This window comes from Xiphophorus hellerii, chromosome 14 (genome assembly GCF_003331165.1).
Source record: "Xiphophorus hellerii strain 12219 chromosome 14, Xiphophorus_hellerii-4.1, whole genome shotgun sequence".
Taxonomy (NCBI): domain Eukaryota; kingdom Metazoa; phylum Chordata; class Actinopteri; order Cyprinodontiformes; family Poeciliidae; genus Xiphophorus; species Xiphophorus hellerii.
Genome location: NC_045685.1, coordinates 4,706,923 through 4,730,037, shown reverse-complemented (window position 1 = coordinate 4,730,037; position 23,115 = coordinate 4,706,923). Strand labels below are relative to the sequence as shown.

The 23,115-nt window shown below is 39.6% G+C and overlaps 2 protein-coding genes across 2 annotated transcripts; both read right to left on the bottom strand.

The window, feature by feature from the left end:
* Positions 1–8,562: 8,562 nt before the first annotated feature.
* LOC116732102 (protein S100-P-like) lies at positions 8,563–9,626 on the bottom strand. The gene is made up of 2 exons (XM_032582052.1): positions 9,363–9,626; positions 8,563–8,809 (listed from the first exon to the last, which is right to left on the bottom strand). The coding sequence occupies exons 1-2, from the start codon at positions 9,498–9,500 to the stop codon at positions 8,669–8,671; spliced, it is 279 nt and encodes a 92-aa protein (XP_032437943.1). The 5' UTR covers positions 9,501–9,626; the 3' UTR covers positions 8,563–8,668.
* Positions 9,627–13,823: 4,197 nt separating this feature from the next.
* Positions 13,824–19,730, bottom strand: LOC116732054 (uncharacterized). Its single transcript, XM_032581986.1, has 5 exons — positions 19,535–19,730; positions 18,661–19,014; positions 18,349–18,459; positions 14,640–14,740; positions 13,824–14,396 (listed from the first exon to the last, which is right to left on the bottom strand). Exons 1-5 carry the CDS (start codon positions 19,608–19,610, stop codon positions 14,331–14,333), a joined length of 708 nt encoding a protein of 235 aa, XP_032437877.1. The 5' UTR covers positions 19,611–19,730; the 3' UTR covers positions 13,824–14,330.
* Positions 19,731–23,115: the final 3,385 nt, after the last annotated feature.

Genomic DNA, 23,115 nt, shown 5'->3' with positions numbered 1-23,115 from the left:
CCCACTTAGTTCCAGTTATTTTTATTGTGTGTCAGTCAGACCAGCAGCAGCAAAGCTTTTTCTTTCACTCGCTGCAAATTCTTGCACAGGTCACCGAGTTCTTTCTATAGCGGGACCACGGCTATTTAGGGTACGACACGTTCTTTCTAGACTCACGGCGCTCGCGTAACAAAGCCAGGAAAAGGGGGGAAATCTTGTGATCTTGTGTTTTTATTCAAAATAGTTTTTTTGTTTCAGCAGGATCCACATGAGACGGTCTCTGTTTGATAACCAGCATAGGTCCGTGGTAAGTCTATAGCGATGTTTCCTTTACAAATCTGCACAAAAATTAGTATTCCGCTAATGTAAAAAAGAAACAACACACAATTTTGCAATTGTGGTGTTTCCATTAAATAAGAAATGCAATTAAAATCACATGTGAATAAGTTTGTTCATGTGATAACTCTTTTTTTTTTTTTTTTAAAAAAAGCAGCGTTATCATCCTCCAACTACTTCCTGTCATCTTTTTCATGGTTTGTGCGAGTGGCAACATCTGGTTGTTGAGTATGTGATGTGAAAAAAAGTGTTTTGTAAAATACACTATTTTTCCTTTGGCCCAAAAAAAGAAAATAAATGGGTTTTTTTTAAAGCATTAGGTAAGACGCTTCTGACATTGTCTCTAGTTCAAGACTGACTTGACACGAGGATTATGACATTTGCAGCCCATGAATAGGATTCGTCTGCAGTGGCTCTCGCTGTGACTACAGCCTCAGTCCATTTCTTATGACGTTTCCCCAAAATCTTTGACCTACCAAATGTTTTCTTCTACTCCACTTTCCATTAATATGCTTGGATACAGAACTCTTTGAAAAATCAGTTATCTTCAGCGATGACCTTTTGTAGCTCACTGTCCTTGTGGAGGGAGTCAATGCCTCTGGACATTTGTTCAGTCAGCAGTCTTCCTGATGATTGTGTAACCTACTAACCCAGATTGAGACAGCATTTAGAGGCTGAGGAAACCTTCCTAGGTGTTTCATCTCGATTCACTTATTAGGGGGAGACAATATTTTTCCTCTAAGGAAAGTTCCACTTTATGAAATGAGTGACTTTGTCATAATATTCTTTTTTTTTTTTTTTTTTCAGATGTTCGTGTGCAGCCGGGGCTACTCTGGAAACTTTTAGATTTAAAATCAATGATGTGATAGAAGGGCCCAGTCCAAGCCCAAATCTTAATCCAATTAAGATTCTGGGCACAAGTTAGAGAACTGATATTAAGAATTCAGATCTCTTTATGTCCGAAGCTGGTAGAGACATGCCCGGAAATTCTTGTGCCTGTAATTGCAGAGAAACGGGCGCAAAAGCGGTGGTACGTTGACGCTTGTTGTCAGAGCGCGACATAATTTGCCCCCCCTGGATGTTGCGATATATATATATATATATATATATATATATATATATATATATATATATATATATATATATATATATATTGTGATTGTTGTATCCTAAAATTACCGATTTTGCAGCAAATTTTTTCAAAAAAGTTGCAGTCAAAGTTGAGGCAAATTAGAAGGTCGCAAAGGGGGATTGGTCAACATTCAGTCGAGTTGCAGTGACTGGTCAGTTTTGCGGAAAAGTTGCGATGACTGGTGAAAATTGCGAGTCTGGGCAAAATTTGCGGAATGATGAATTTTTTTGCATCGTAATTTGTTGATGGCCAACATCGTGCCAAACATCAGGCGTCTTCCGGGTACGGACGCCTTTCTGTGTGGACTTCTATGGGTGAAAATCCTCCCGTCCTCTAGGCAATTGGTGAAGCTAAAGCCAAGAACTCATCGGAACTATATCAGACCTCGGTGACGATAAAGGAGAACAGCGCGTCGCTGTCGCTTTGTTTGACTTTGCGTGCGTGTGCGGAGGGAGAGGGCGGGTGTTTGCTGAGCGCACAGCGGAGACAGAGAGCAGGCCTGTTTGAGCCGGGACACGCCACCGGCCACGCTGCTTTTCATTACATCACAGGCGAGAGAGGCTGTGGTGGCAGAAAAATGGGGATTACGACACCGGGTCACAGTCCGTCCGCAGAGAGAGTCTGCTGCTATCTGGGCTCTGCAGGCATGATTGCGCTCTCAAAGCAAACAACGTGTCCTCACAACCCTGGTAAAGCCCGTCTGCAGTGTGCAGCTGACAGACTGCAGATAGTCGCCTCAACAGGTTTACGATGCATCGTTTGCATAGTTTTATTTTCACTTTGAAGTTTGTTTGAACAGAGCAGTTAAAGCCAGACTAAAAGCCCAACGACAAAATAGTCGAGAAACCAAAATCACTGCGTAAATACGGATGGGGTATGCATGAGTTGTTTTTTATTTTATTTTGACGTCTGTTTTTCAAAAACCCACTCATAAAGATTTTATTCAATAAATGCTTGTATTTATTTGTCATGGTTTTTTTTATTCATTTAAAGTGGATAATATACAATATTGAACTTATTTCTGTTCAGAGAAACGAGGAGAAATCAGTGTGTTAAGTTCAGATTTTCACCATCAACGTTTCATCTGATCTGAAAGGTTTTCTTAAGCGTCAGCCATATTTGTTGGTCCTGCTGTTAAAGATGCGGTTTGAAATCACTTCTGCATTGCGCATAGAAAAACGAAAAGAAAAGTCCCGTCATCAATTTGAATAAGAGAGAAAATAGCAGTTTAGCAAATTAAAACTGGTGGCACAAATATTGGTACGCCTTAAGTAAATAAATTTTTAAAAAATGTTTAGAGGAGATCAGGAAACCACCTCAAGTGAGTATAAAAAAACTTCTTTTATATTCTTTGGGGGAAAAAAATTAATTAAATAATTTTAAAGTTATTTTTGAATTTTGCCGTTTTCATTCATCTTTTCTAATGCAATTCTTAAAAAAAAAAATGTAATGGAAACACGGAGAGTGTAAATCATGATAAAACATTTACTCCTATTACTAACGTGACTTTGTTTGAGGTTGGCACTTTATAATATGGCAGAAATTAGTCTTTATATTTGTCCTGAACTGAGTGGTAGTTAGTGTGAGAAACAAATTCTTGCCTCCTTACGGATAATGGTTTTATGATGTTTGCTGAAGGTAAAATACAGACAACTTGCAGCTTCCTTTCAGTCTCTATTCCCTAAAACAGAAATCAAGCAACAAGGAAGATTTAGCATGGTTTCCTGAACTTTGCCACCCGCTTTTGTTTTTAAGCATTTTAATTCGGAACTAAAACCAAAACCAAACAATGGATGTTGGTGAGAAATTTCTGCGTCAGAACTGAACTGAATGCTTCCTGTTCCACGAAGGCTTCAAAACCATCCGCCCGATATCAGCAGAATGTTCTTTGCCCTCGCCTTTCAGCTAGCTTAAATGAACCTGCTGCAACCTGGCCCGACATGAGTGGGTCAAAGGTCACACACTATCTGCTGGTAGTGAGTGCTGTTCCCTTCCTGTCATTCTCAGACCGTTTGGTTATGTCGACAAAGATAACCCGGCTCGTCCGTAGGCGGAGGCAGACGGCGTCCTGTGGCTGCTTTCATGAATTAGCATGCAGTAAAACAGGCTCTGTAGAGTGTTTAGTCTACGGAGCGGATACCAGCGGCCTGTTTGACAGTAACATCCCCTGTGACACTCAGCTGAAAGGTATGCGCGGTATGGGAGGAACTCAGCGGCACGCCGTCTGAGCCCTGGCAACTGGTTGTTAGCCCAGGCCCTAACCTAAAGGCCGTGCACACGACCAACAGGTCGGACTCTGGAAACAGGTTCCTGGGTGAAAGAAAACGACGCTCTTATTAATATGATCTCCTGGTTGATTATAGAAGATTGCATGATTTCCTCCTGCTTTGCGATGCAAATTGATCACGAGTCGCTCAGCACTCAGCACCTGTTGCTGGTTTGAAATGTTTCTCATGATTTTGACCGCTAAAAAAAAAAAAAAGAGTAGACCTTAAAGTTTATAAGGCTGACTTTAGACGGTATAATGAGTTATATTGTTAAGCTGTACTGCTTTAAGTAGGCTGCATATGGTATCCCTGATGCTCTGTCTTCAGGAAACGGTGTGCCTTTTTTCTTTTACAACTGCATTCCTTTCAATCTGCACTTCTTTCAGAGAATACAGGTCGGACCGGCAGGGTGGTGAGGTGTGTGGTTCCCTTCAGGCTGACATGACGGAAATATTAGCAACATGGAATTTACTCGCCTGTTGACATTTAAAGGGAATGGCACTTACTCATCTTGTCTGATTTATGTCAACTTCTCTAAAGAGCTTCTTTCATTCTAACAACCTGATATCAGTAAATGAGATTGTTGTTTTTTTGTTTTTTTGTTTCACGCTTCCAAAAATCAAAGTTCTTAATAATGTGTCATTATTAAGAACCTCTAAAGGTAAGTTATACTTTTGTGCCTTTGTAGTCATTGATGGATTCGTACCAAACATTTACAGGTAGAACACTGGCTTTTCCTGTTTGGGTTGTTTCATAGCGACCATACATCAACTCATACCACACCAGACTTTTCTCATTTTTGTCAGCTCTTTATCGCTGACCAGGGTTTTGTAATCCACAGTCAAAACAGCTGTCAAGTAAAACCAGTCTGCTGAGGCGTTTGTCCAAAGTCTCAGAATTACCGAGGTCCGTCGGTACAAAAACCAAACGACGTTCCATGTACAGATAAACAGAGCAGAGACAAAGAGCCGCAGTGTGCTCACCGGCGTGTTCCGGATGTCAGGCCACGAGACGAGCCGGGACACCGTGGTGGATCATATGACCCGGGATGTGTGGCTTTAAAACTGAATGACTTATTCATGACTGCGCTTGTCCGTCTCCTCACATGGACCGGGGTTCAGCAGCGTGTACAGCAGCCGTGCGCTTGTAGTTGTGTGTCCCTGTGGTCAAAAGTTCTGACCACCAAAATCCTGTACAAGGTCGAGGCTGAGGCCAGTGGGGAAAACTATTAAATGTACAGGTAATTTTATTTGTGTACCACATTTTCAGCGACAAGGCAATACAAAGGGCTTAAAACAAAAGTGTATGTGTGTGTGTGTGTGTGTCCAGGTGAAGTTTCTACCTGCATCATATGAGATACAGGAAGGCAAAAATAACTTTATACATCCTTAGCCTTTTTTAACTTGATTTAAATTTTATTTTTGTTCATCGTTGTTGCACTGCTGAAATATAAAGCTCCGCCGCAGTCTCAGGTTTGTTGGAACTCATAAGAAGTTTTCTTCTAGAATTATCCTCCTCTTAACTCCAGTCGTCCTCCCAAACGGCACTCGGGTTTTATGTGCCAAAAATCTGGAACAAACTTCCAGAAAACTGCAAAACTGAAGAAACGCTGAATTCTTTTAAATCAAGGCTAAAAATATTTCAAGTTGCCACTGATTAATAATAACTGGTACACTGATTGATACGTTTGAAAATTATTAGATTAACACAGTGTAAATGTCTGTTGCTTTTTTCATAACTGCTTGCTGTGTTATGTTTTTAACATGTGAAGCACTTGGCCTTGTTGCTGATATGTGCCATGCAAATAACATTCACATGATATCGTCCAGTTTCTCTGTCCTTGGTGAAAGCAATCATCCCCATAGCATAATGCTTCCACCACCGTGTTTCACCACAGATATACACAATACAAATGCCTCCTAACCCATAAAAGTTCCAGTTTGATTACAGACTCGATCATCTCTGGCCCCCTGAAAGGATTTTGTTTGGCCTCCTGACCACAAGAACGGTAAAAAATTGAAATAGAAAACAATTGACGACCCAAAACATTTGAAAATTGCCTATTTTAAGGCAACAGTTCAAAGCCGTTTTTATGTTTTGGCTCTTTAATTATATACAGATTGAATTAAAAATGTATTTACCGTTGAGCAGGTAAAACAAAACAAAAACTTTTAAAATTTTTAATCTAATGAAGTTTGTGGCCAACCATTAGCTTAAATTTGCGAGCTTTGCCAAAAAACATGGACACCACTGACCGAGAGATATCAGTATCTGTTGGTATGTGTGTATTATTGTGGCCCAGTCAAACTGCTTCTCTCCTGACTCAAGGGCCACATCCTCTTCCCCCGTCTCTGGACACCTAATCCCCATAAGCCTCCGTAATGGCCCTGGACTGGGGAGAGGAAGCGGTGAAGGGAAAGTTTGAACTTTATGACCCCTCAAGCCGATTATTACGGGCCAGCTGAGTTTCACAAGCGGCCCGGCGAGGCCTCAATCTCAGCCCGGACAGGCACATTGCGACAGAAACTTGAAGACATCGTCAGGATATCTGTAGCTCAGGCCGAGAGCCGCCAAGGCAAACACTCCACTCTACTGCAAAACGCTGATCTGACTTCTTTAAAACGAGGAGGATAAAATGCCGTGTGCCACTAGAGGGCAGCACCGACATTTGGTAATTACACAACTGTTCTCTGCGGGAGAAAGTGTGTCACTTGGCCGCTGCCCCGTGGTGGGCCGAGAGGGCGATGACCTGAATCTAAAACAGAAAGTATCACAAAGGTGGATTAGCAAAGACGCTCATCTAACCGTGACCCCCTTCAGTCAGAGGACCGGTACAGAAAATCAGGTGTAAAAACATTACAGAGCTGCTTGAATAAAAGTAGTGATACCACTCATGGTCAAATCTTACTCAACGAAAAGTAAAAAATTGCTCGGTCAAAAGTTTACTCAAGTTAAAGTACTGAACTTACTTTTGAAAATACTTACGTATTCAAAAGTACTAAAAATATATATTCAAAATGATCTGATTCATACTTTATAATTTAAGTACATCTTGCTTTCTGAGTGCTTTTACACAACCTTGTAACTGATGCCAATGAGGAATTGGCATTTAGAGCCACTCAGCTACAATATGTCTACACCACCTGTAAAAATGTAAGCATAAAAATCCTTTTAAAAAAAATACAGCTACTTTTTACTACAGCTTTGGCTTGAATTTCTCCAACCGTCTTCGTTGTCATCGTCTTCTAATCTATCTAATCTATTCCCGAATGTTTCTGCACTAAATCAACAATGTTCAATTTCATATTTCTAAGATTCTCAGCTAATTTGTTTCTTTGAACCAGGTAATTCATGCAATGCTTCTCCAACCGTCTCCATTGCGGGAGCTCAGCTCGAGACGCTTAACGAGGATGACGTAATTCCACGTTCCCCCCCCCCCAGGTGTGTTTGGAGACTGTGATTGGTTCCCCCTCTTCAGTAAAGAAAATCAGAAGGAGCTTGTTTTAGCTAGCTGCAAAGCTAGCCGAAAAGAACAAGTAATGTCAGGCTTCCTAGAAATGTAGTGGAGCCAAAAGTACATTGCTTGTCTTTGAAATGTAGTGGAGTGAAAGTCATAAGTTCCCACAAAAATAAATACTCAAGTAAAGATACCCCAAAAAATGTACTTCAGCACAGAACTCAAGTAAATGTACTTTTGTTACTGTTTGACCACTGAGAGGTCAGATACCAACACCTCTTTTCTTCAGGTGTTTTTTTATCTAATAATTCTTTACCACAGGATAACTTTAAACTTGAAGAAGGTCATTAGGTGTTGCTGTGTTTACTTTGAACACCCACTCGAGTTCAAAAATAGCCCTGCTTGAGAAACAGCTTGAGGGGAGGGAAAAAGGTTTGTTCGTGGCCGACTTCGCAGAGAAGAAGCCACAGCTCGACCGCTCGCTGGAGATGTTTGCAAGGGTCCGTTTCCATCCAAGCCGTGCGTCTGGTGAAACGAAGTGACTCGCGGCGCTTTAAAAGATAAAGCATCTGAACGTGTTGAAAACTTTACCCCTCTGAAGTGAAATGCACTTAAGAGCTTTCAATTGTTTTAAGATCAGATGACCCCAATAATAAATCTTTTTGTGACTCAAACCTTCGATGTCCAGACAGCAGACCGACTATGGAACTTCTAAAAGACGACTTTGTCGGCCTGAGGAAGTCTGAGTATTTCAATGAGGAAGTTTGCGATCGCTGTTTAATCTGATGTGTGAGAGAGAACACGATGTACGGGCCTGAGCACACTCTCATTATGAGTTGTCTGGACAGAGTGTGTAGTCCCTGGCTTCGAAAATAAAAGATCTGGGACAGGCTTGAGAAGAGCATGGCTTTGGTATTTATGATACCAAATATTTTCCAGTGAAAAATTACATGTAAATTACATTTCCTTTTGTTTTGTTCCGTAAAATGTTTAGTTTGATTTTCACCCGTCTTCATTTTTGATGGAGTGGAGTGGAGCACAACAAATGCATTTCAACAATATACTGAAAGTTTTATGAGATCCAGTTATCCAGTCTCTTTGTTCTAGCGGTAGTTGAGTTGCATGAATCAGTTGTTGAGAAAAAGTTTGAAAAAACTTGTGGGTAAGTGACGTTTAAGGAACTTCAGCAGGATTTTGTGTCGGATCAGAATCTAGTGCACAAAATTTTCAGTTTCATCCTCTCAAAAAATTGCTCCACAACTGCGGACAGCGCACTACAAGAGCTTCCTTCCCCCTTTTTTTATTGTTTACTTCTCCTTATAGTACTTTTAATTTGTTGAAAACAACCTACTAAGTACAACTTTTTAACAAAACCATTATACACCACAAGGTACATGTGTGTGAATCACTTTATTTGCCTCAAAGTAACAGTAAGTACAAGGGGCTTTTCCTGCTCCTGCCGGTGGTGGCCCCAGGGCCTCCTGGGCTCCTCGCTCTCTACTGTTTGCAGAAGCGGCTGTGTGCTGCACAGGTCAGGGCGACGACCAGCGTGACGAACTCTTGGAAGTCAACCTCAGCGTCCCCGTTGAAGTCCAGACCTTTCAGGAACTTGTCCACTTCGCCGGGGTTCTTCGCTGCCTGAACATCAGGAAAAGCAAATGAAGGTTTTACTGGCAAGTTTGCTTCCACCAAGCTCCTTTTAGAACCACTTTCTGCTGATTAAATAGGTATATTTGAGATAAAAACAAGGTCTTTGAAGATAGAAATCAATGAAAACGTACAATAACCCCTGCAGAGACAAAAGTCTTGCCGTACATCGACTGACTATTTTCTGTCTAATTTCTAGTATATCTTAGTTCACTTGAAATAAGACAAAATTACCTCACAAGTAACTTTTCAGCAAGATAAAGGAGCTTGTTTAAAGTCAATTATGAATGAAAAAATACTAGTTCCACTTGCAGGTAATCACTTAGGGGAAAATTCATATTCCTTTATTTAATCAGGTAAACCCCGTTGAGATCTAGATCTCATTTTCAAGAGGGACCTGAGCAAAAAATTTGCAATACATAGCAAGGTCTATGTAGCAAGGTCTGGAACAAATGTTTTGTTATAGGTGAAATTATCTGCATGACTATCTTGTCTGTTTCCACCCCGATGCACCCAGGCATGCCTCCCCAGGTGAGCAACGTACCTTGAGCAACCCAGGCAGCTCCTTCTCCATCAAAGTCTTCACCTCCGTTTTGCTCAGCGTGCTCTTCTTTCCGTCAGAGCCGGCGTATTTGTCGAAGGTTTGTATCAGGGTGGCCATTGCCATCTCCAGTTGACTCATGGTTGCAGCCGGTCTGGTCCTTAGCGTAGTTCAGAGGCGAATCGGAGCGGCGGATGCACAGGGTGTGGGCCACACAAGGTGGAGGCTGTTTTTATATTGCGTGGACCAGTGACAAGGCTAGACTTGAAAGGTTAAGCAATGCCGTGTGTTTAGCATAGGTGGTGGCTCAGACTCTACAGACAACATCCATACTCCACCCTGTGTACATACCCACTAAAAGCCAGCTGCTATCATTGTCTTGTTGATTTAAGGAGAGGCTCTATCATTAATGTAACCACAAGATGGGTCGACTTAAGCTGGAGACCAAATTACTTTAATACTTTAGGTTGTTATCATCTTATTGGGCAACCTTGGATCCAAACATTGCAGATCGTTGTCTTTTTTTTTTTTTTTTTTTTAAGGATCACGATATCGAAACAGGTTTAAATCCACAATCACTGCGTTTCACCGTGGTCAGTGGTTGCCTATACTTCTGCACACCAGCGAACACAAACAGGTTTGGTGAACAGAAGTGTTTGCTTTTGCTTGCGTTTTCATTTGTGCACCTGATTTCCTGCAAACAATCCCGTAGGGTTTCTGAAAGTAAGCTACCTTTGCTCACGCAGTCAACAACTGCTTTCTCCGCCTTATTTTTTATCTACAGGGATCTGCTTGCAGATATATTATAATAAAGTGCATCAAGAAAAGGTACAAATGTCCATTTCTAGAGTCAGCTTCATTGTTAATGTGACCTGATAAGCCCAGACAGGAAAGTATAGTCTATATTTGTGTCCTGGTTGTAGCCTGAATGTTAATTTTGTACCTCTGACAACTGTATCTTCAGTTTTCTTTGCATTTATTCTCTACTGGCTGCGAAACAGATTGCTCCCTGGAAATAATCAAGTTTCTCTTGATCTTGTTGTACAGCATGACTCTATAGAGGATGAATAAAAACTGACAGCCAAGCCCCTACTGATGGCCAGAGATCCATGTCAGATTGGATGACTTTATCTTACAGTTCTGTAAAATAATAAGTGTCCACCTTACAGATTTCTTCCCCATTGAAGATTGTTAATCAAGTACTATTTATGTGACTTCTTCACTCTTTGGGACTGCCATTATTTAGACCCAGATGTGGCAGCTTTCTGACACATTTTAAGACTGCTTCTTGTATTAACTTTGGTTATTTTGGTATAATACATTTTTTTTTAAGATCTTAAGAATTTAAAACGTTATCTGTAAGGGGAGAAATGCTCTTTCATAGCACCGTATGTGTATTTTGTCAAAAGAGCTTAGAGCACAAGACCGTCCTACGGATGTGGTGAATATGTTTGACTAGGGCGAAAGGAAAAGGAAAAAGTTTAACTGCAACCAGAATAAACCAGGTCATGATAGGAGAAAAGCCGCAGTAGGTGGTTAACACCTTCTGCTGGTCATTGCAAGGAATATGAAATTGGTGTGGTCATGTGATGATGCAGAGTTATTTTGATTCAGTTAGGTGAAGGGGAGTTTTGTTGAACTTTTCAACCAGGAAAGAGGTCTCTTGTTTTGATTGGTTTCCATCGACATTTTTGGCCACGAATGTCATATCAAGTTTGGCCTTTAGTTGGTTTGTTTCAACTCTTCTTTTTCTGGATTATTCTGATTGTATGACATAGAGCAGCAGTGTTTTCTTTTATAAACCAATTCCAGTTCAAATGATTGAATTTAATGTGGATTTTATTCCATCTACACAGGATCAAAATTATACATACGGGCTCAAAGAGAAACATAGACCCCCACTAATCTTTGGGTGAATGCGCTATAGGAAGTTGCACTGTGACCACACACTTCTTTAATTCAGTCATTCTTGTACTCATCAGGAAGCTTCTAGGGTAATTCTTGATGAGCACGCTAGAATTAGCATATTCAACTCTTGTTGACAGAATCGGTGAAGCTTTGGCTGTTTTTTGTTTTGGTTTTTTTTGTCCAGAAATTAGCTTTAGTTTGCGTTCTGCGTTAAGTTGACATCTTGTTCTGTGTTTGCTATTGTCATGTTTAAACATCTTGTTGATTCCAAGTCTCAGCCACCTGACAGAATCAAATATGAAGCCCGTGACAAAACACTGACACGAGCTCACTTAAACTTTGCAACATGGACGAAAAATGGATTCAGTCTGAGGCTTTCTGACCTTATGTGACTTTGTTTTTTTTTTTGTTTGTTTGTTTGTACTTTAATTTAATCATTGTAAAGGCAGGTGGAACACAAAGATTGATTTGTTTTACACTATCATTTGTATTTGAAACCCTTTTCTAAACGCTTCTCTGGGGATTTTCTAACCTCTTTCTTATCCTGTTGTAATCTTTCTCGGTACATCCGAGGGTAATGTCCCTATGATACCTCAGCAGCTTTTGCATTTGCTGCATCTCTTCAACAGATTCTGCAGATAAGCTTGAGTTGAGCTCATCTTCTATTTTGGTCCTCTTTGCTTGTTGTGTTGGAAATGACATTTTCTTGCACAATGCTCACATACACACAGGATGCTTGTCCAAAGGGCTCACTGCCTTTCCTCAGACCAACTTAGCAACTTTAATATTATTACTTCTGAATACATTGTTGTTTCAAATACAACGGACTCCCGTATTTGCAAGTGTTAGGGCCCACAGTCACCCACTAATAGCTCAAATTCCCAAATACTAGGGATCCCCTCTAAACATGTACATATTATAATAGTTTAAATACCACATATACTCTATATGCATTAATATGACCAGTGGAAAGCGATTTGGTATTGCCATATAGAAGCTAACATTCACAATCTTCCTTATCTCTGCTCTTGGGGACACAGACAATCAGTGCCAAGGAAAAATATTGGCACACCTGGATTAGCTGCTTCGCTAATGCTAGCAGTAGCCTGTCAAGTAGCTTTGCGGCTACGTATTTCAGATTCCCAAGCTGCCTCGTCTTTCGAATGTTTTGAGTATGCGCTATGAAAAAATACGTTAATAGGTCAATTTTCCACAAATGTTTAAGTTGGAGTTAAATTCCACAGAAAATTCTGCGAAAATATGTGAACATACAAATACTGAAGCGTAAAACAAAATAACTTTTTTTTTTACATTCATCATCTGTAATCTTCATATGCTCTAGACTTCTTTTTCTCTAAACTTGTTTTGCTGTTTGCTGTGACTTCATGTAACATAAGGAATGAGCAATATTAAATGATTGTTAAAGTCAAATAATTATATGGTGGATTGATCTTGCTGTTTTATATAGGAGCTTTTTATCCTGTTTTACCAGCATTTAACATGAAATCATTAAGTTCTGCCCCTTTAGCCCATTCTACCTTTACATTTTGTTCTTCCACCTTGGGGTATTTTTAAATGTAACCATTAAAGCAGGATTCTCATGTTTATTTATCAGTATTGAATTTCCATTAAATAAAACTAACAGTTTTAGGTACTGCTGACAGTACCGATGTGGTTTATTCACTTTCACCAGCCACACCAGGATGAGAGATAGGATGTTTTAGCATTTTAACAGGAGCCTTCCTTCTTCGTGATAAAGTATTAGCATCGCTAGACGGTTGATAATAGGGTAGAATTGGAATCCAGAAATTCTGGGTCTGACGGATACAGATGACATCCACAGATGACTAGGTGAGACTTTGTGAAATAAAGCACACAAAAAGACTTCTAGTTGCATTTTTAAGCTGTTTCTTCATCAGGTTTGACTTAGCATCTAGCTTCTGTACCTTCTAGTGGCTGCTAGCTAACTAGCTCGAAGAACGCTGCTATGTTTTAAGTCCTTGGGAAGCCATTTGTGAAACCTTATGTAGCCTATATTTAGCTAACATTTTATAAAGTGCTTAGTCCATTGACATAAACCTGTAGTACAGTCCTGCTGTTTCAAACTGAAAGAAAGTTGTGTTTTCCTTGCCACGGTGCTTCTATTTGTGAATAGCTGTAGGAACTCCCCCGTGAATCTTGAATGTGTGTGTTCAGCACACATTTAGTGCTGGGAGTGTTTTAGTATGGAAGTTCCAGTCAGAGGACATAACAATCTGTATGTAAGCTCTCCGATAATGAGTATTCTGAACGATAACATCACTGAGACACAGTCACAGCAGAGTAAATCAAAGATGTATTGATATAGAGTACACTAAAGGCTCACAGACAGACTTTGACCGTCATGTAGTCGCTTGCTCTTTCCACTTCCTGCCTTTGACCTATTATGCTGCAGCGCGGCAACACCACACTTTCCATTCAGGGTCCGTATTGTGAAACCTCCCACCCCAGCTGTAGAGTTAGTATGTCTTTGTGATGTGGACCACTGCCAGTAATGTGGTTAAGACACAGTAGAGGTACACTTGACACTTTTATCCCCATAAAAAAGTACATTCGTCATATTTGTACACTTACAGTCATATTCAGTAGATCAGAATGTCTTTCAGTGAGGTTTATGTCAGATTAAAAGTACCTTTTCAAAATAACTGCATGCAGGTCATAATACTTATCAATCCCACTTTTCTTTATTAAAAACATTGTTTTTTCTGATATACGATTCTAAAGCATAAAATCCTCATAGTAATAGAAATAAAAACTTGAATAGATCAGTGTGTATGGTGTGTGTGGTGCATGTAGTGTTTCACTGAGTGAACGGACTTACTGAAATAAATCAACTTTTCAATAAGTTGAATATAATTGTATGTGTGATGACAACGTGAATAAATGAATTGGCCACGCTATTGAATAAGACGTGGTTTATATGAAAATGGGACATATTTACACGCATAAAATGACTTATGTTACTCAGATATAGAAATATACAGCATTTACAAAATTCCAAGTAGGAACGTGTCGGATGAGATCCTATTTAGTTCTTTTGGGCTCCACTTGCTCGAAGTAATCCAAGGAGTCATACACGAAAACTTCACACTAAACAAAACAGAGAGAAACAACAAAGTTGTTACAACATAGTTCAGGATGTTTAATATGAGATTTAAAAAAAAACAAATTTTGTTATACACGTTTTCTAATTTGCGCATAATAAATGATTCGAATCCTATAGCTCTGTGTTATAATTTTTTAGTGTTTTAAAAATAATCAATAAACAGTTAAGGCTTTTTTGTTATATGGTTTCTCATAACACTAAAACTGAATATCCAGACTCATACTCACCCACTGAGTTGAGCCTCTGGAAGAACTGGTGCTGGTTTTGTCCATATCTGCTTGGATAGAGTCAGTGTGTGGAACTTCATAGATCACCCTGGCTGCTTGTCCTGAAACACACACACACACACACACACACACATGAGTTTTGACATATTTACAGGAACAAACAACCATTCGTTTTTTCACCTGACGAATTAAATGAAAGTGTTAAGCTTTGTAACAGTTTCTATGAAAGTGAGACTTGATATCACTTCTACTTTAAAAATAATGCTCCTATAGTTCCTTTATCACCACTAAGCTCTAGTTTAGTCACACACTTGGGGTCCTATAAGCATAACATCACACTTCAAACTGAAGCAGGAACTTATTTTTGCCGTTCCTACCGAAACACTGCAAGCTACATATATCCTGATGTGTTAAATATCTATAATATATATCTTTGTCAGACATGTACCACAGGGTGCATGCTTTGGTCCCATTTTCTTTTATTTCATCAAGTTCAAGTGCAACACTATGAAATAATGTTGCACTTGAATTAACTTAACCAAATCTTATTTAAAAATGCAGTTTATAAAGAGTTCTGAATGGCTTTCAAGAGACTTTTCTGAACATAAATGAATAGCAACTCCCCGCTACGCATAATGAAGAATAAATTATACTTTATGAAAACAGGCTATATTTAGATTTATTGGCGATGCATTGAGATTGGCTGATGGTCAAAAGTTGTTGACTGCAACTGGTACAGCAGCAACTAGGACAGGAAGTAAAAGGAGTGGCTGCAGTTTGCCTCGCCCTGGTTTCTTCAAACTCACGTTGCTCACCGATCAGATCAGGTTTACGTTTGTCTCAACTTAAAACAGTTTGGTGGCTAAAAACTTGAAATACTGTGAGATTTTCCAGACACTTTCAAGTATATTTCTATATCTTTATCAGATTAGGTAAATCATGAGTGGCAAATATAATAATGGCTGCCAAACGGGCACTGGTGATCATATTGCCTTTAATACTGTTATTGGCAAACAATTTTCAAATTCCTGAATGAATAACTAAAATGCAAGTGTGTACATGACAGATGGTATTGAATTTAAAAAAAGTGTATTTTTGTAACAATAGTTACTCCGTGTGAAAACATTTAACACGTTCCATTTTAGAGGTACTTCTTCTTGGAATAGAACCATAGGAAACCTCTTTTGCAGAAGTGTTCAGTCAACAAACCCACAGAGACCAGCCTCTCTGGGCTGCCACTGGTGCTTTACATATCAACAACCTGCCACACACGTTTGAGGCGTCAAAACTTAAGCCAGCAACCCAATGCAACCTTTGAACTGGTGCCGTGAAACTCAATAGGTTCACAATGTACTAGACATTAAACAGGGTACAGGATACTAATGAAGCAGAGGTCTTCTACTCCGGTTATCAAGGGCTGGTGTCCTGCAAGTTTTAGAAAGGTCTCTGAATCAAACTCATTACCTCCACAAGTCCAGTCAAGTTCTCCAGAGTCATGCTAACGACCTGATTATTTGACTCGTGTGTGCTAAAGAGAGACACATCTAAAAGTTTCAGGACATTGGAAGCTGTTGAATCTGAAGACCTCTGTCCGAAAGGGCTAAGCACGTCTGTGACCCGTGACGCCTTTTTGGTCTTAAGTTCGGTCGTAGTTTCAGCTGTAGCTGTTTCTGACGGTACCAGGCTTGGCTGAAGTTTAGTGATCTACTTAGTTACCTCAATTCAACCCAATGTTTCTTAATGGCAAAACCTTTGTGTCAAACACAAACCGCACGAGGATAATCTCTGAATATCATCAACTTAAATCTTCGGCTAGTGACGCTGCATCTCTTGAGGAGCAAATGTGGTTTAAACTTACACAAGTCAACTGTGACACGTTGTCTGACCTGTCGGGAATGTAACAGCGATGGGTAGCCTTTAACCCTCCTAACTGACTTAGTCTTTTCTCAAAACACACAGAACGGGTGAATAGGCCTCATGAAATGTTTTGTTGAAAGCGCTATAGAATTCAGTCTTGCTCTATGGATGGATTTCATGCACACCCTTCCTTTTGATTGAACGTCATGTAAATTTGGGGCTTTGAATGATTTGTGTGCAGCATTCTGTAAGCAGGTTGAAATGGTTGTACAACTTCAATGGATTTTATAAACAGTGATTAAGTGATCAAATATGAACTTGTGGTCAGTTTCCCCTTAAGCCACATGTTCATAATTATACATACAGGATCAAACATACACAAGCAGTCTTAGTAATGCTTGTATAAATGACCCTGGAGCAAGGCACCTCAGAAGAACACTGTACTAGCAATGAATCGAAGCTTAAATTATTTTCGGCAAGATATTTAAACACTTTTTATGGCCAAATGAATATAGTTTATTTAAATTGGCTGGTTTCCTGGAACTGATCTAACTTGAATCCGTTGCCCATAAATATTAATCATGACTGAAGTCACAAAGCACTGAAAATTATTATTCCCTGGTTTATCAACTCCAAAACAAGTTTTGGCCGAGGTATAGACATGCTAAGATGATTAACCACATATCAGAGAAAAAGTCAATGAATTCAAACTTTTGGATTAAAATTGATGTTTGTAGAAATATTTTTGGTTGTTTGTTGTAGAAAAAAAATTATAAATAAGTTAAAAATCTAAATATGAAGCTGATGGTGAGTGTATGAAAATCGGACCGCAACTATCGCAAACATGACAGTGAAACTGAAGTAAATTTTTATTTGTTAAGCCAAAACCCGGTTTAGTTCCGGCGCTAAGAAAGATTACTGATGTTTGTTTTAGTAAAGCGAATCATAATCTAAAACCTGTTTTCACTTTTTATCCCTTGAGAACTTTGCAGATTAGGGAAGGATTTTCAGAGACATTAGTCCATGATAAAAACCCCGATATGTTTGTTCTGTCAATGTAAGAAAGAAAATCAATGTGTTCAATAATGCAGTCAAGACTATATTTACAGAGAGACTATGAATGTCAAAGTGTTTTTAAGAGACGATATCCTGCATTCTTTTGCTTCAGTCTAACAAAATCCATGTTTATAAAGTAAAAATCTGTGGTTGCTAATTTTTCTTTTTTCAGTTCTTCATCTCTGCTGTGAGATTGTTCTTTATTTTCTGAAACCATTTCTGTGTTAATCATTTTTTACATCTTTACAGACGGCGAACAACACATTGACTCAGATTTATTGACATTAAATGGTCTTCGCTGCTTCATCAATCACTAAAATGCACCTTAAACAACCGTTTATGTTGCCTACTGGACATTTAAAACTTTATTTAGAGAATAACAGCGAACAGTCCAAAGACACAAGATGAACGCTGCAGGTTTGATGTAACATTACAAAGGCCTTCCTCGTTTGTTCTTTGCAGCTCAGCGCTTCGTTAGCGGTTACTTATTGCATTGTCAGTATGTTTTAGCTCTTTGGTACATTTCACAATGCCAGTCAGAGGAAGCCGAGGCAGTGTTCTAGAGAAATTTAGCACAACTTTTCCAAGTTTTTTCTAAATGATTCGAAGAAATACAATAAACCTTTTTTTTTGTAGATTTCCAAATAAAAAATGATTGTGAATCTTTTTTAAATTTAAGTTAAAAAAAACAAAAAACACTGTTTGAAGGGAACTGTCTGAAAGGGAAAAATACTCTTTTGCAAAATAAAAATAAAAGATTATATATTTTGTGTTTTTGAGGGAGTTTTCGTCGTACCTTCCTTCTTTCGCAGAGAGCAGAAACAGATGAGAGTGATGAGGAAGAGCGGGACCATGACACCAACGCCAATGATTACGGGTTTCTCCTGATTTCCTTTATTATTTGGATCTTAATGTGAGAAAAGGAATACGTGTTTATTTTTATTAGCAAACACAAAGCATTCTTTCCTACATATTCTTTTTCTGTTAAGCAGAGAAAACCTCTGATAAAATTCAGATTTTTTTGTCAAAGACGTAGGCTCTGCATTCTAAATAATGCACACAGTTTATGTATAAATCTATTAGAAAGGCTGCATGTGTTGTCACCTACCTTCAAGTGTGCTTTTAGTGATGTTCTCTCTGGCTATAACTGTGATGGTCGTTCCTTTTCCTTCAACTTCAGTTAAACGTGGTATCTCCACAGAAACCTTGCAGATGTATTTTCCTGAATCACTTCTTGTCATGTTTTCTATTATCAGAACTGAACACTTATTTTTCTGCTCATTCTTAGAGCCTGTAGACTGATTTATGACACTCTTATTCTCTATTAATGTTTGGTTTTTCAACCAATTAATTCTAACTCTTTCTGCTGCCCCTTTCCAGCAGCAGGTGATGTTTCCTGTCTCTCCTTCTTGGACAGAAAAATCCGGTCTCTGAGTAACAACAAGTGCATCTGAAGAAACACCTGGACAGAAACATGATGGACACGTTAGTTTATACAGAACAAATACTCCACGATTACAGAACCAAAACCAGAAACTGAAAGTTCCCTCAGTTTGAAAGTTTTTGGTAAAGCCAGTGAGGATGTTTAATGTTTAACTTCAACTCTTATGGTTTTACAAGATGGAAACCTGCATGTAGCAAAATCTATAGAGCACTTTTCGGAACATGAATATCATATTCATTTTTGACTTTTATTGACACTCAAAGAAACATCTATAAAAAGACTCACTGCATATATAATGGAAGGTAATAAATGTCTCATCATATATAAAGCGACATTAGATATAAAATATTTAAAACTTTCAAATAAAAGTGAAGGACTTGTACTGGATGGGTGAAAGACTCCGACCATCGTATGCACATTCATATTTCCGTCATAAAAATGTCCTGTAGCAACAGTGTAACGTAGCTCAGTCTGGGCCCAAGCTAAAACGGCGATGCAAAGAAGTGGAACCAAAGGAGAAGTTTTGTTTTCTACTTACTCCATGATGAGAGCGCGCAGAGAGAGCTAAGAAGCAGACTTCTCAGTAGGAGCTTCATCTTTCCACCTCGATTCATTACAGAAGACTGATCTACATCTCCTGTTGCGGCTCTAAGTACCACCCACCATCCTCTCAGACCAACACACACTCAGCGACACACATTCGACAGAAACAGAAACATTACATGACTGGTTTTTTTTTTTCAAAGAATCTGAACCCACAAATTCTGTTGCTTCCGTCTTCAGACAGATGGCAGAAAGAGAAAGAGAGAAAGAGAGATGGTTCCGAGAAACGGCCTCTGAGATTCACTCTTCGGTCTTTTATAATAACATGATCACTACAGATCTGTAAGAAACACTGCAGACAGAGCAAGAAAAGAAAGTCAGAAACGTTCAGAATAATGAAAAGTCGGTGTTTGCATATACATCTGGTGATCAGTTCCTCTTTAGTACGTGCGCTGCTTAAGGTTTACCAGGTACACAGATACAAACTCCTGGCTGATAATAATCTATAATAACTTCCTAAAAGCTATTTTTAACCTGAAAAACAGCCACAGTGTCAATCAGCAAAACCTTAACTTTAACAGAAACACTTCAGCTCCTTCAAATATCAGTCCCAGAATGCCCTGCGCTTTTACAGGCGTCTGAAACATAGTAAGGCTTTGCTGACTTTATGAATGGCTGCATTAACTGTCAAATAGTGATATTTTCACATTGATTAAAACATTCGTAATTAAACCTCATAAAGTTATCTTGCTCTGGGATGTTTGGTCAGCATCAGCTGGCTGTCTCTTTGTGTTTTACCTCCAACCAACTTACAGCTGGTACTCTACGATAAGGATGTTTCTCGCCATCTTCATCATTATGTTAGAATATTTTAGCGTCATTATGAACGTTTTCTTTGCGTTTCCACTCCTGATAGTCCAATAGATTCAGTTCAATTGGGGACCACAACTTCTACATTTGTTCCATTTTCAGCTGCTGCAGTTCGCTTTCACACTCCACTTTGAAGAACCTGTTCCCCTCCTCGCCTGTGGTGGCGCTGCACCAAGAATCAGTGGAGGAAATGACACAAAAACCTCTGAAGAAGACACTTAAAGCAATTCCCATCTCCACCAAATGTAAACAAAAGTGGAGTGACGTCAGATTTTAGCGTTTGTAGGATTTCTCTTTTGTGGTTGATAAAAAAAAAAACACGAGCCATTTCTCAGGCTAGCGCTAGCAGGTTTGTTTTGGTTACATTTACCCAGAATGCCCTGTGCTGTAGTCCGCTTCCTGCTTTTGGAGTGGTCTACGGTTTGCACAGCGTTCACACATCCATTGGAATCGCATCAGAATTCACTTCAACCGAACCAAGACGGAGTTTGTAGGCGGACCGGAGTTTGTTTTTCTGGTCCCCATCAGAGTTTGACCAGTCACCTGAACGGTCACGGTTCTGGTCTGTGTGTGTGAGGAAGTACCCAGAGAGAAACCCCACAGTGAGAACCGGAACGCTCTGTCAGACACAGCCTAGGCCAGGGGTGTCCAAACTTTTTGCAAAGAGGGCCAGATTTGATCAAGTGAAGATGCCCGGGGGCCAATAGTTTGTTCAGACATTTTTTGATTTATTTTTTTACCCCTCCAGGGGGTCTTTTGTGGGCTCTAGTGTCCCTTATGTGACAGTAGGCTGACAGGAAACAGGGAAGGAGAGGGGGGAAGACATGCGGCAAATGTCATCGGGTCCGGGAATCGAACCCGCGACGGCCGCGTCGAGGACTCAAGGCCTCCAAATACGGGTCGCCCTACGCCACCACGGCACGCCCTGGACATTTTTTAACTACAAAAGTTTCATGCAAATACACAATTTTAATTGTCACAATTATCTTTATTTTTCAAATGACAAAAAAAACAAATATAAGCCACTCAGGCAAATGAGAACAACTCTAAAAACCCAAATTCTGCCTTTCATTCATATCTGGAGAGTCAGATAACATTGAACAAACTATATGAAATACCTTAAATTTACATGAGTTTAAAAATATCTTTGCCTCAAGAACATTTTAAACAGGAGTTATAAGTAATGCAAAGTTGTCTGTTATTATTAAATCTTAAAACAAGTGAATTTTGCTCGTCATTTACTATATCTACAGGTTCATAACCAAATCTTACTCAAGAGTTTAATAAAATTAAGTGCCATAAATGTTCGATTCGCTCTTCACTGCTGATAGTGACAGACGTTACCGTTCAAAACACTCAGTTTTATGTCCTCAACTCTCAGTGCCACACTGTTACGTGCCAGGCAAACATTTTTCTCAAATTCTTGCTTCTTCTCAGGGCAAAATGTTCTCCACCATTTTCATAACACAGTCTTTGATAAATGTACCTTCAGTAAAAGGTTTGCCATGTTTAGCTATTAACATTAACATCGTAGCTTGCTTTGGTGGTATTTTCTTTTGACTCACAGGCCCGCGTGAAGAATCGCTGTTGTGATGCCAGTGCAGCTTGGAGCTGCTTCACTTTTTCAGCACAGTCACTTCCTGTTAGCTTGTTGTATGTGTTAGCATGTTTAGTCTGGTAGTGTCCTTTTACGTTGAAATCCTTAAACAAGGCAACCATCTCATTACAAATTAGACAAGCACAATTGCCCTGATTTTCAGTGAAGAAGTATTATAATTCCCATCTCTCTTGAAAGCGGCGGCCCTCACTGTAAACTTGTTTTCTTTGCAGTGGCCATGGCAGAAATGAGTGGAGAGGGGTTCGCTGCATGGAGGCAGAGACTGATAGTATTAAAGTGGTGCTGCCACCATTTGGTGATAGGAGGAATTACAGTTTCAAGTTTTATGATTTATTTATTCTGTTTCACAGTGCAGGCGGGCCATAAATAATACATTATAAAACCGAAGCTGCGGGCCGTATGAAATCTGACCGCGGGCCATGATTGGCCCCCAGGCCGGACTTTGGACATGCCTGGCCTAGGCCCTTCTTGCTGCAAAATTACAGTGCTACCATCTGCTCCACTGCACACATACTATCAGTGTTGTATAGTAACGAAGTAAAAATACTTCACTACTTTACTTAAGTATATTTTGGAGTACTTCATACTTTCCTCGAGTATGAACATTTTTGATGACTTTCACTTTTACTTCACTATATTTCCGAACTTAATTGCGTACTTTTACTCCAATACATTTTCAATGTGTGGTTTAGTTACTCGTTACAAAAAAGCGAGAGAGAGAAACAAAGTGTTTTGACCCCACCTACTGATTAGCAAGTAGCAAGTAGGCTACCAAACAAAGTCGGTAGCCTACTTGCCTGGGCTTGTTCATCACCACCAATAGGATACACCTGTTTCGCTTCTCCCATTAAACACAAAGCAAGTCTCGCAATCAGCAGCAGCCACATGGAGGAGGAGACGGAGACCACAACGACTGCAACTACGTCGGACACGGCTCCAGGGGAACCACCAGCTGGTGATGAGAGCCCAGGGCCTTATTTAAACACAATACACTCTTTCGTGGGTGTTAAAGATTCGTCGTACCGCATGCAGTTTATGTTATTCCTGCCCGAAGATGTGGAAATTCTATCTTACAAAAACTCCCTGTC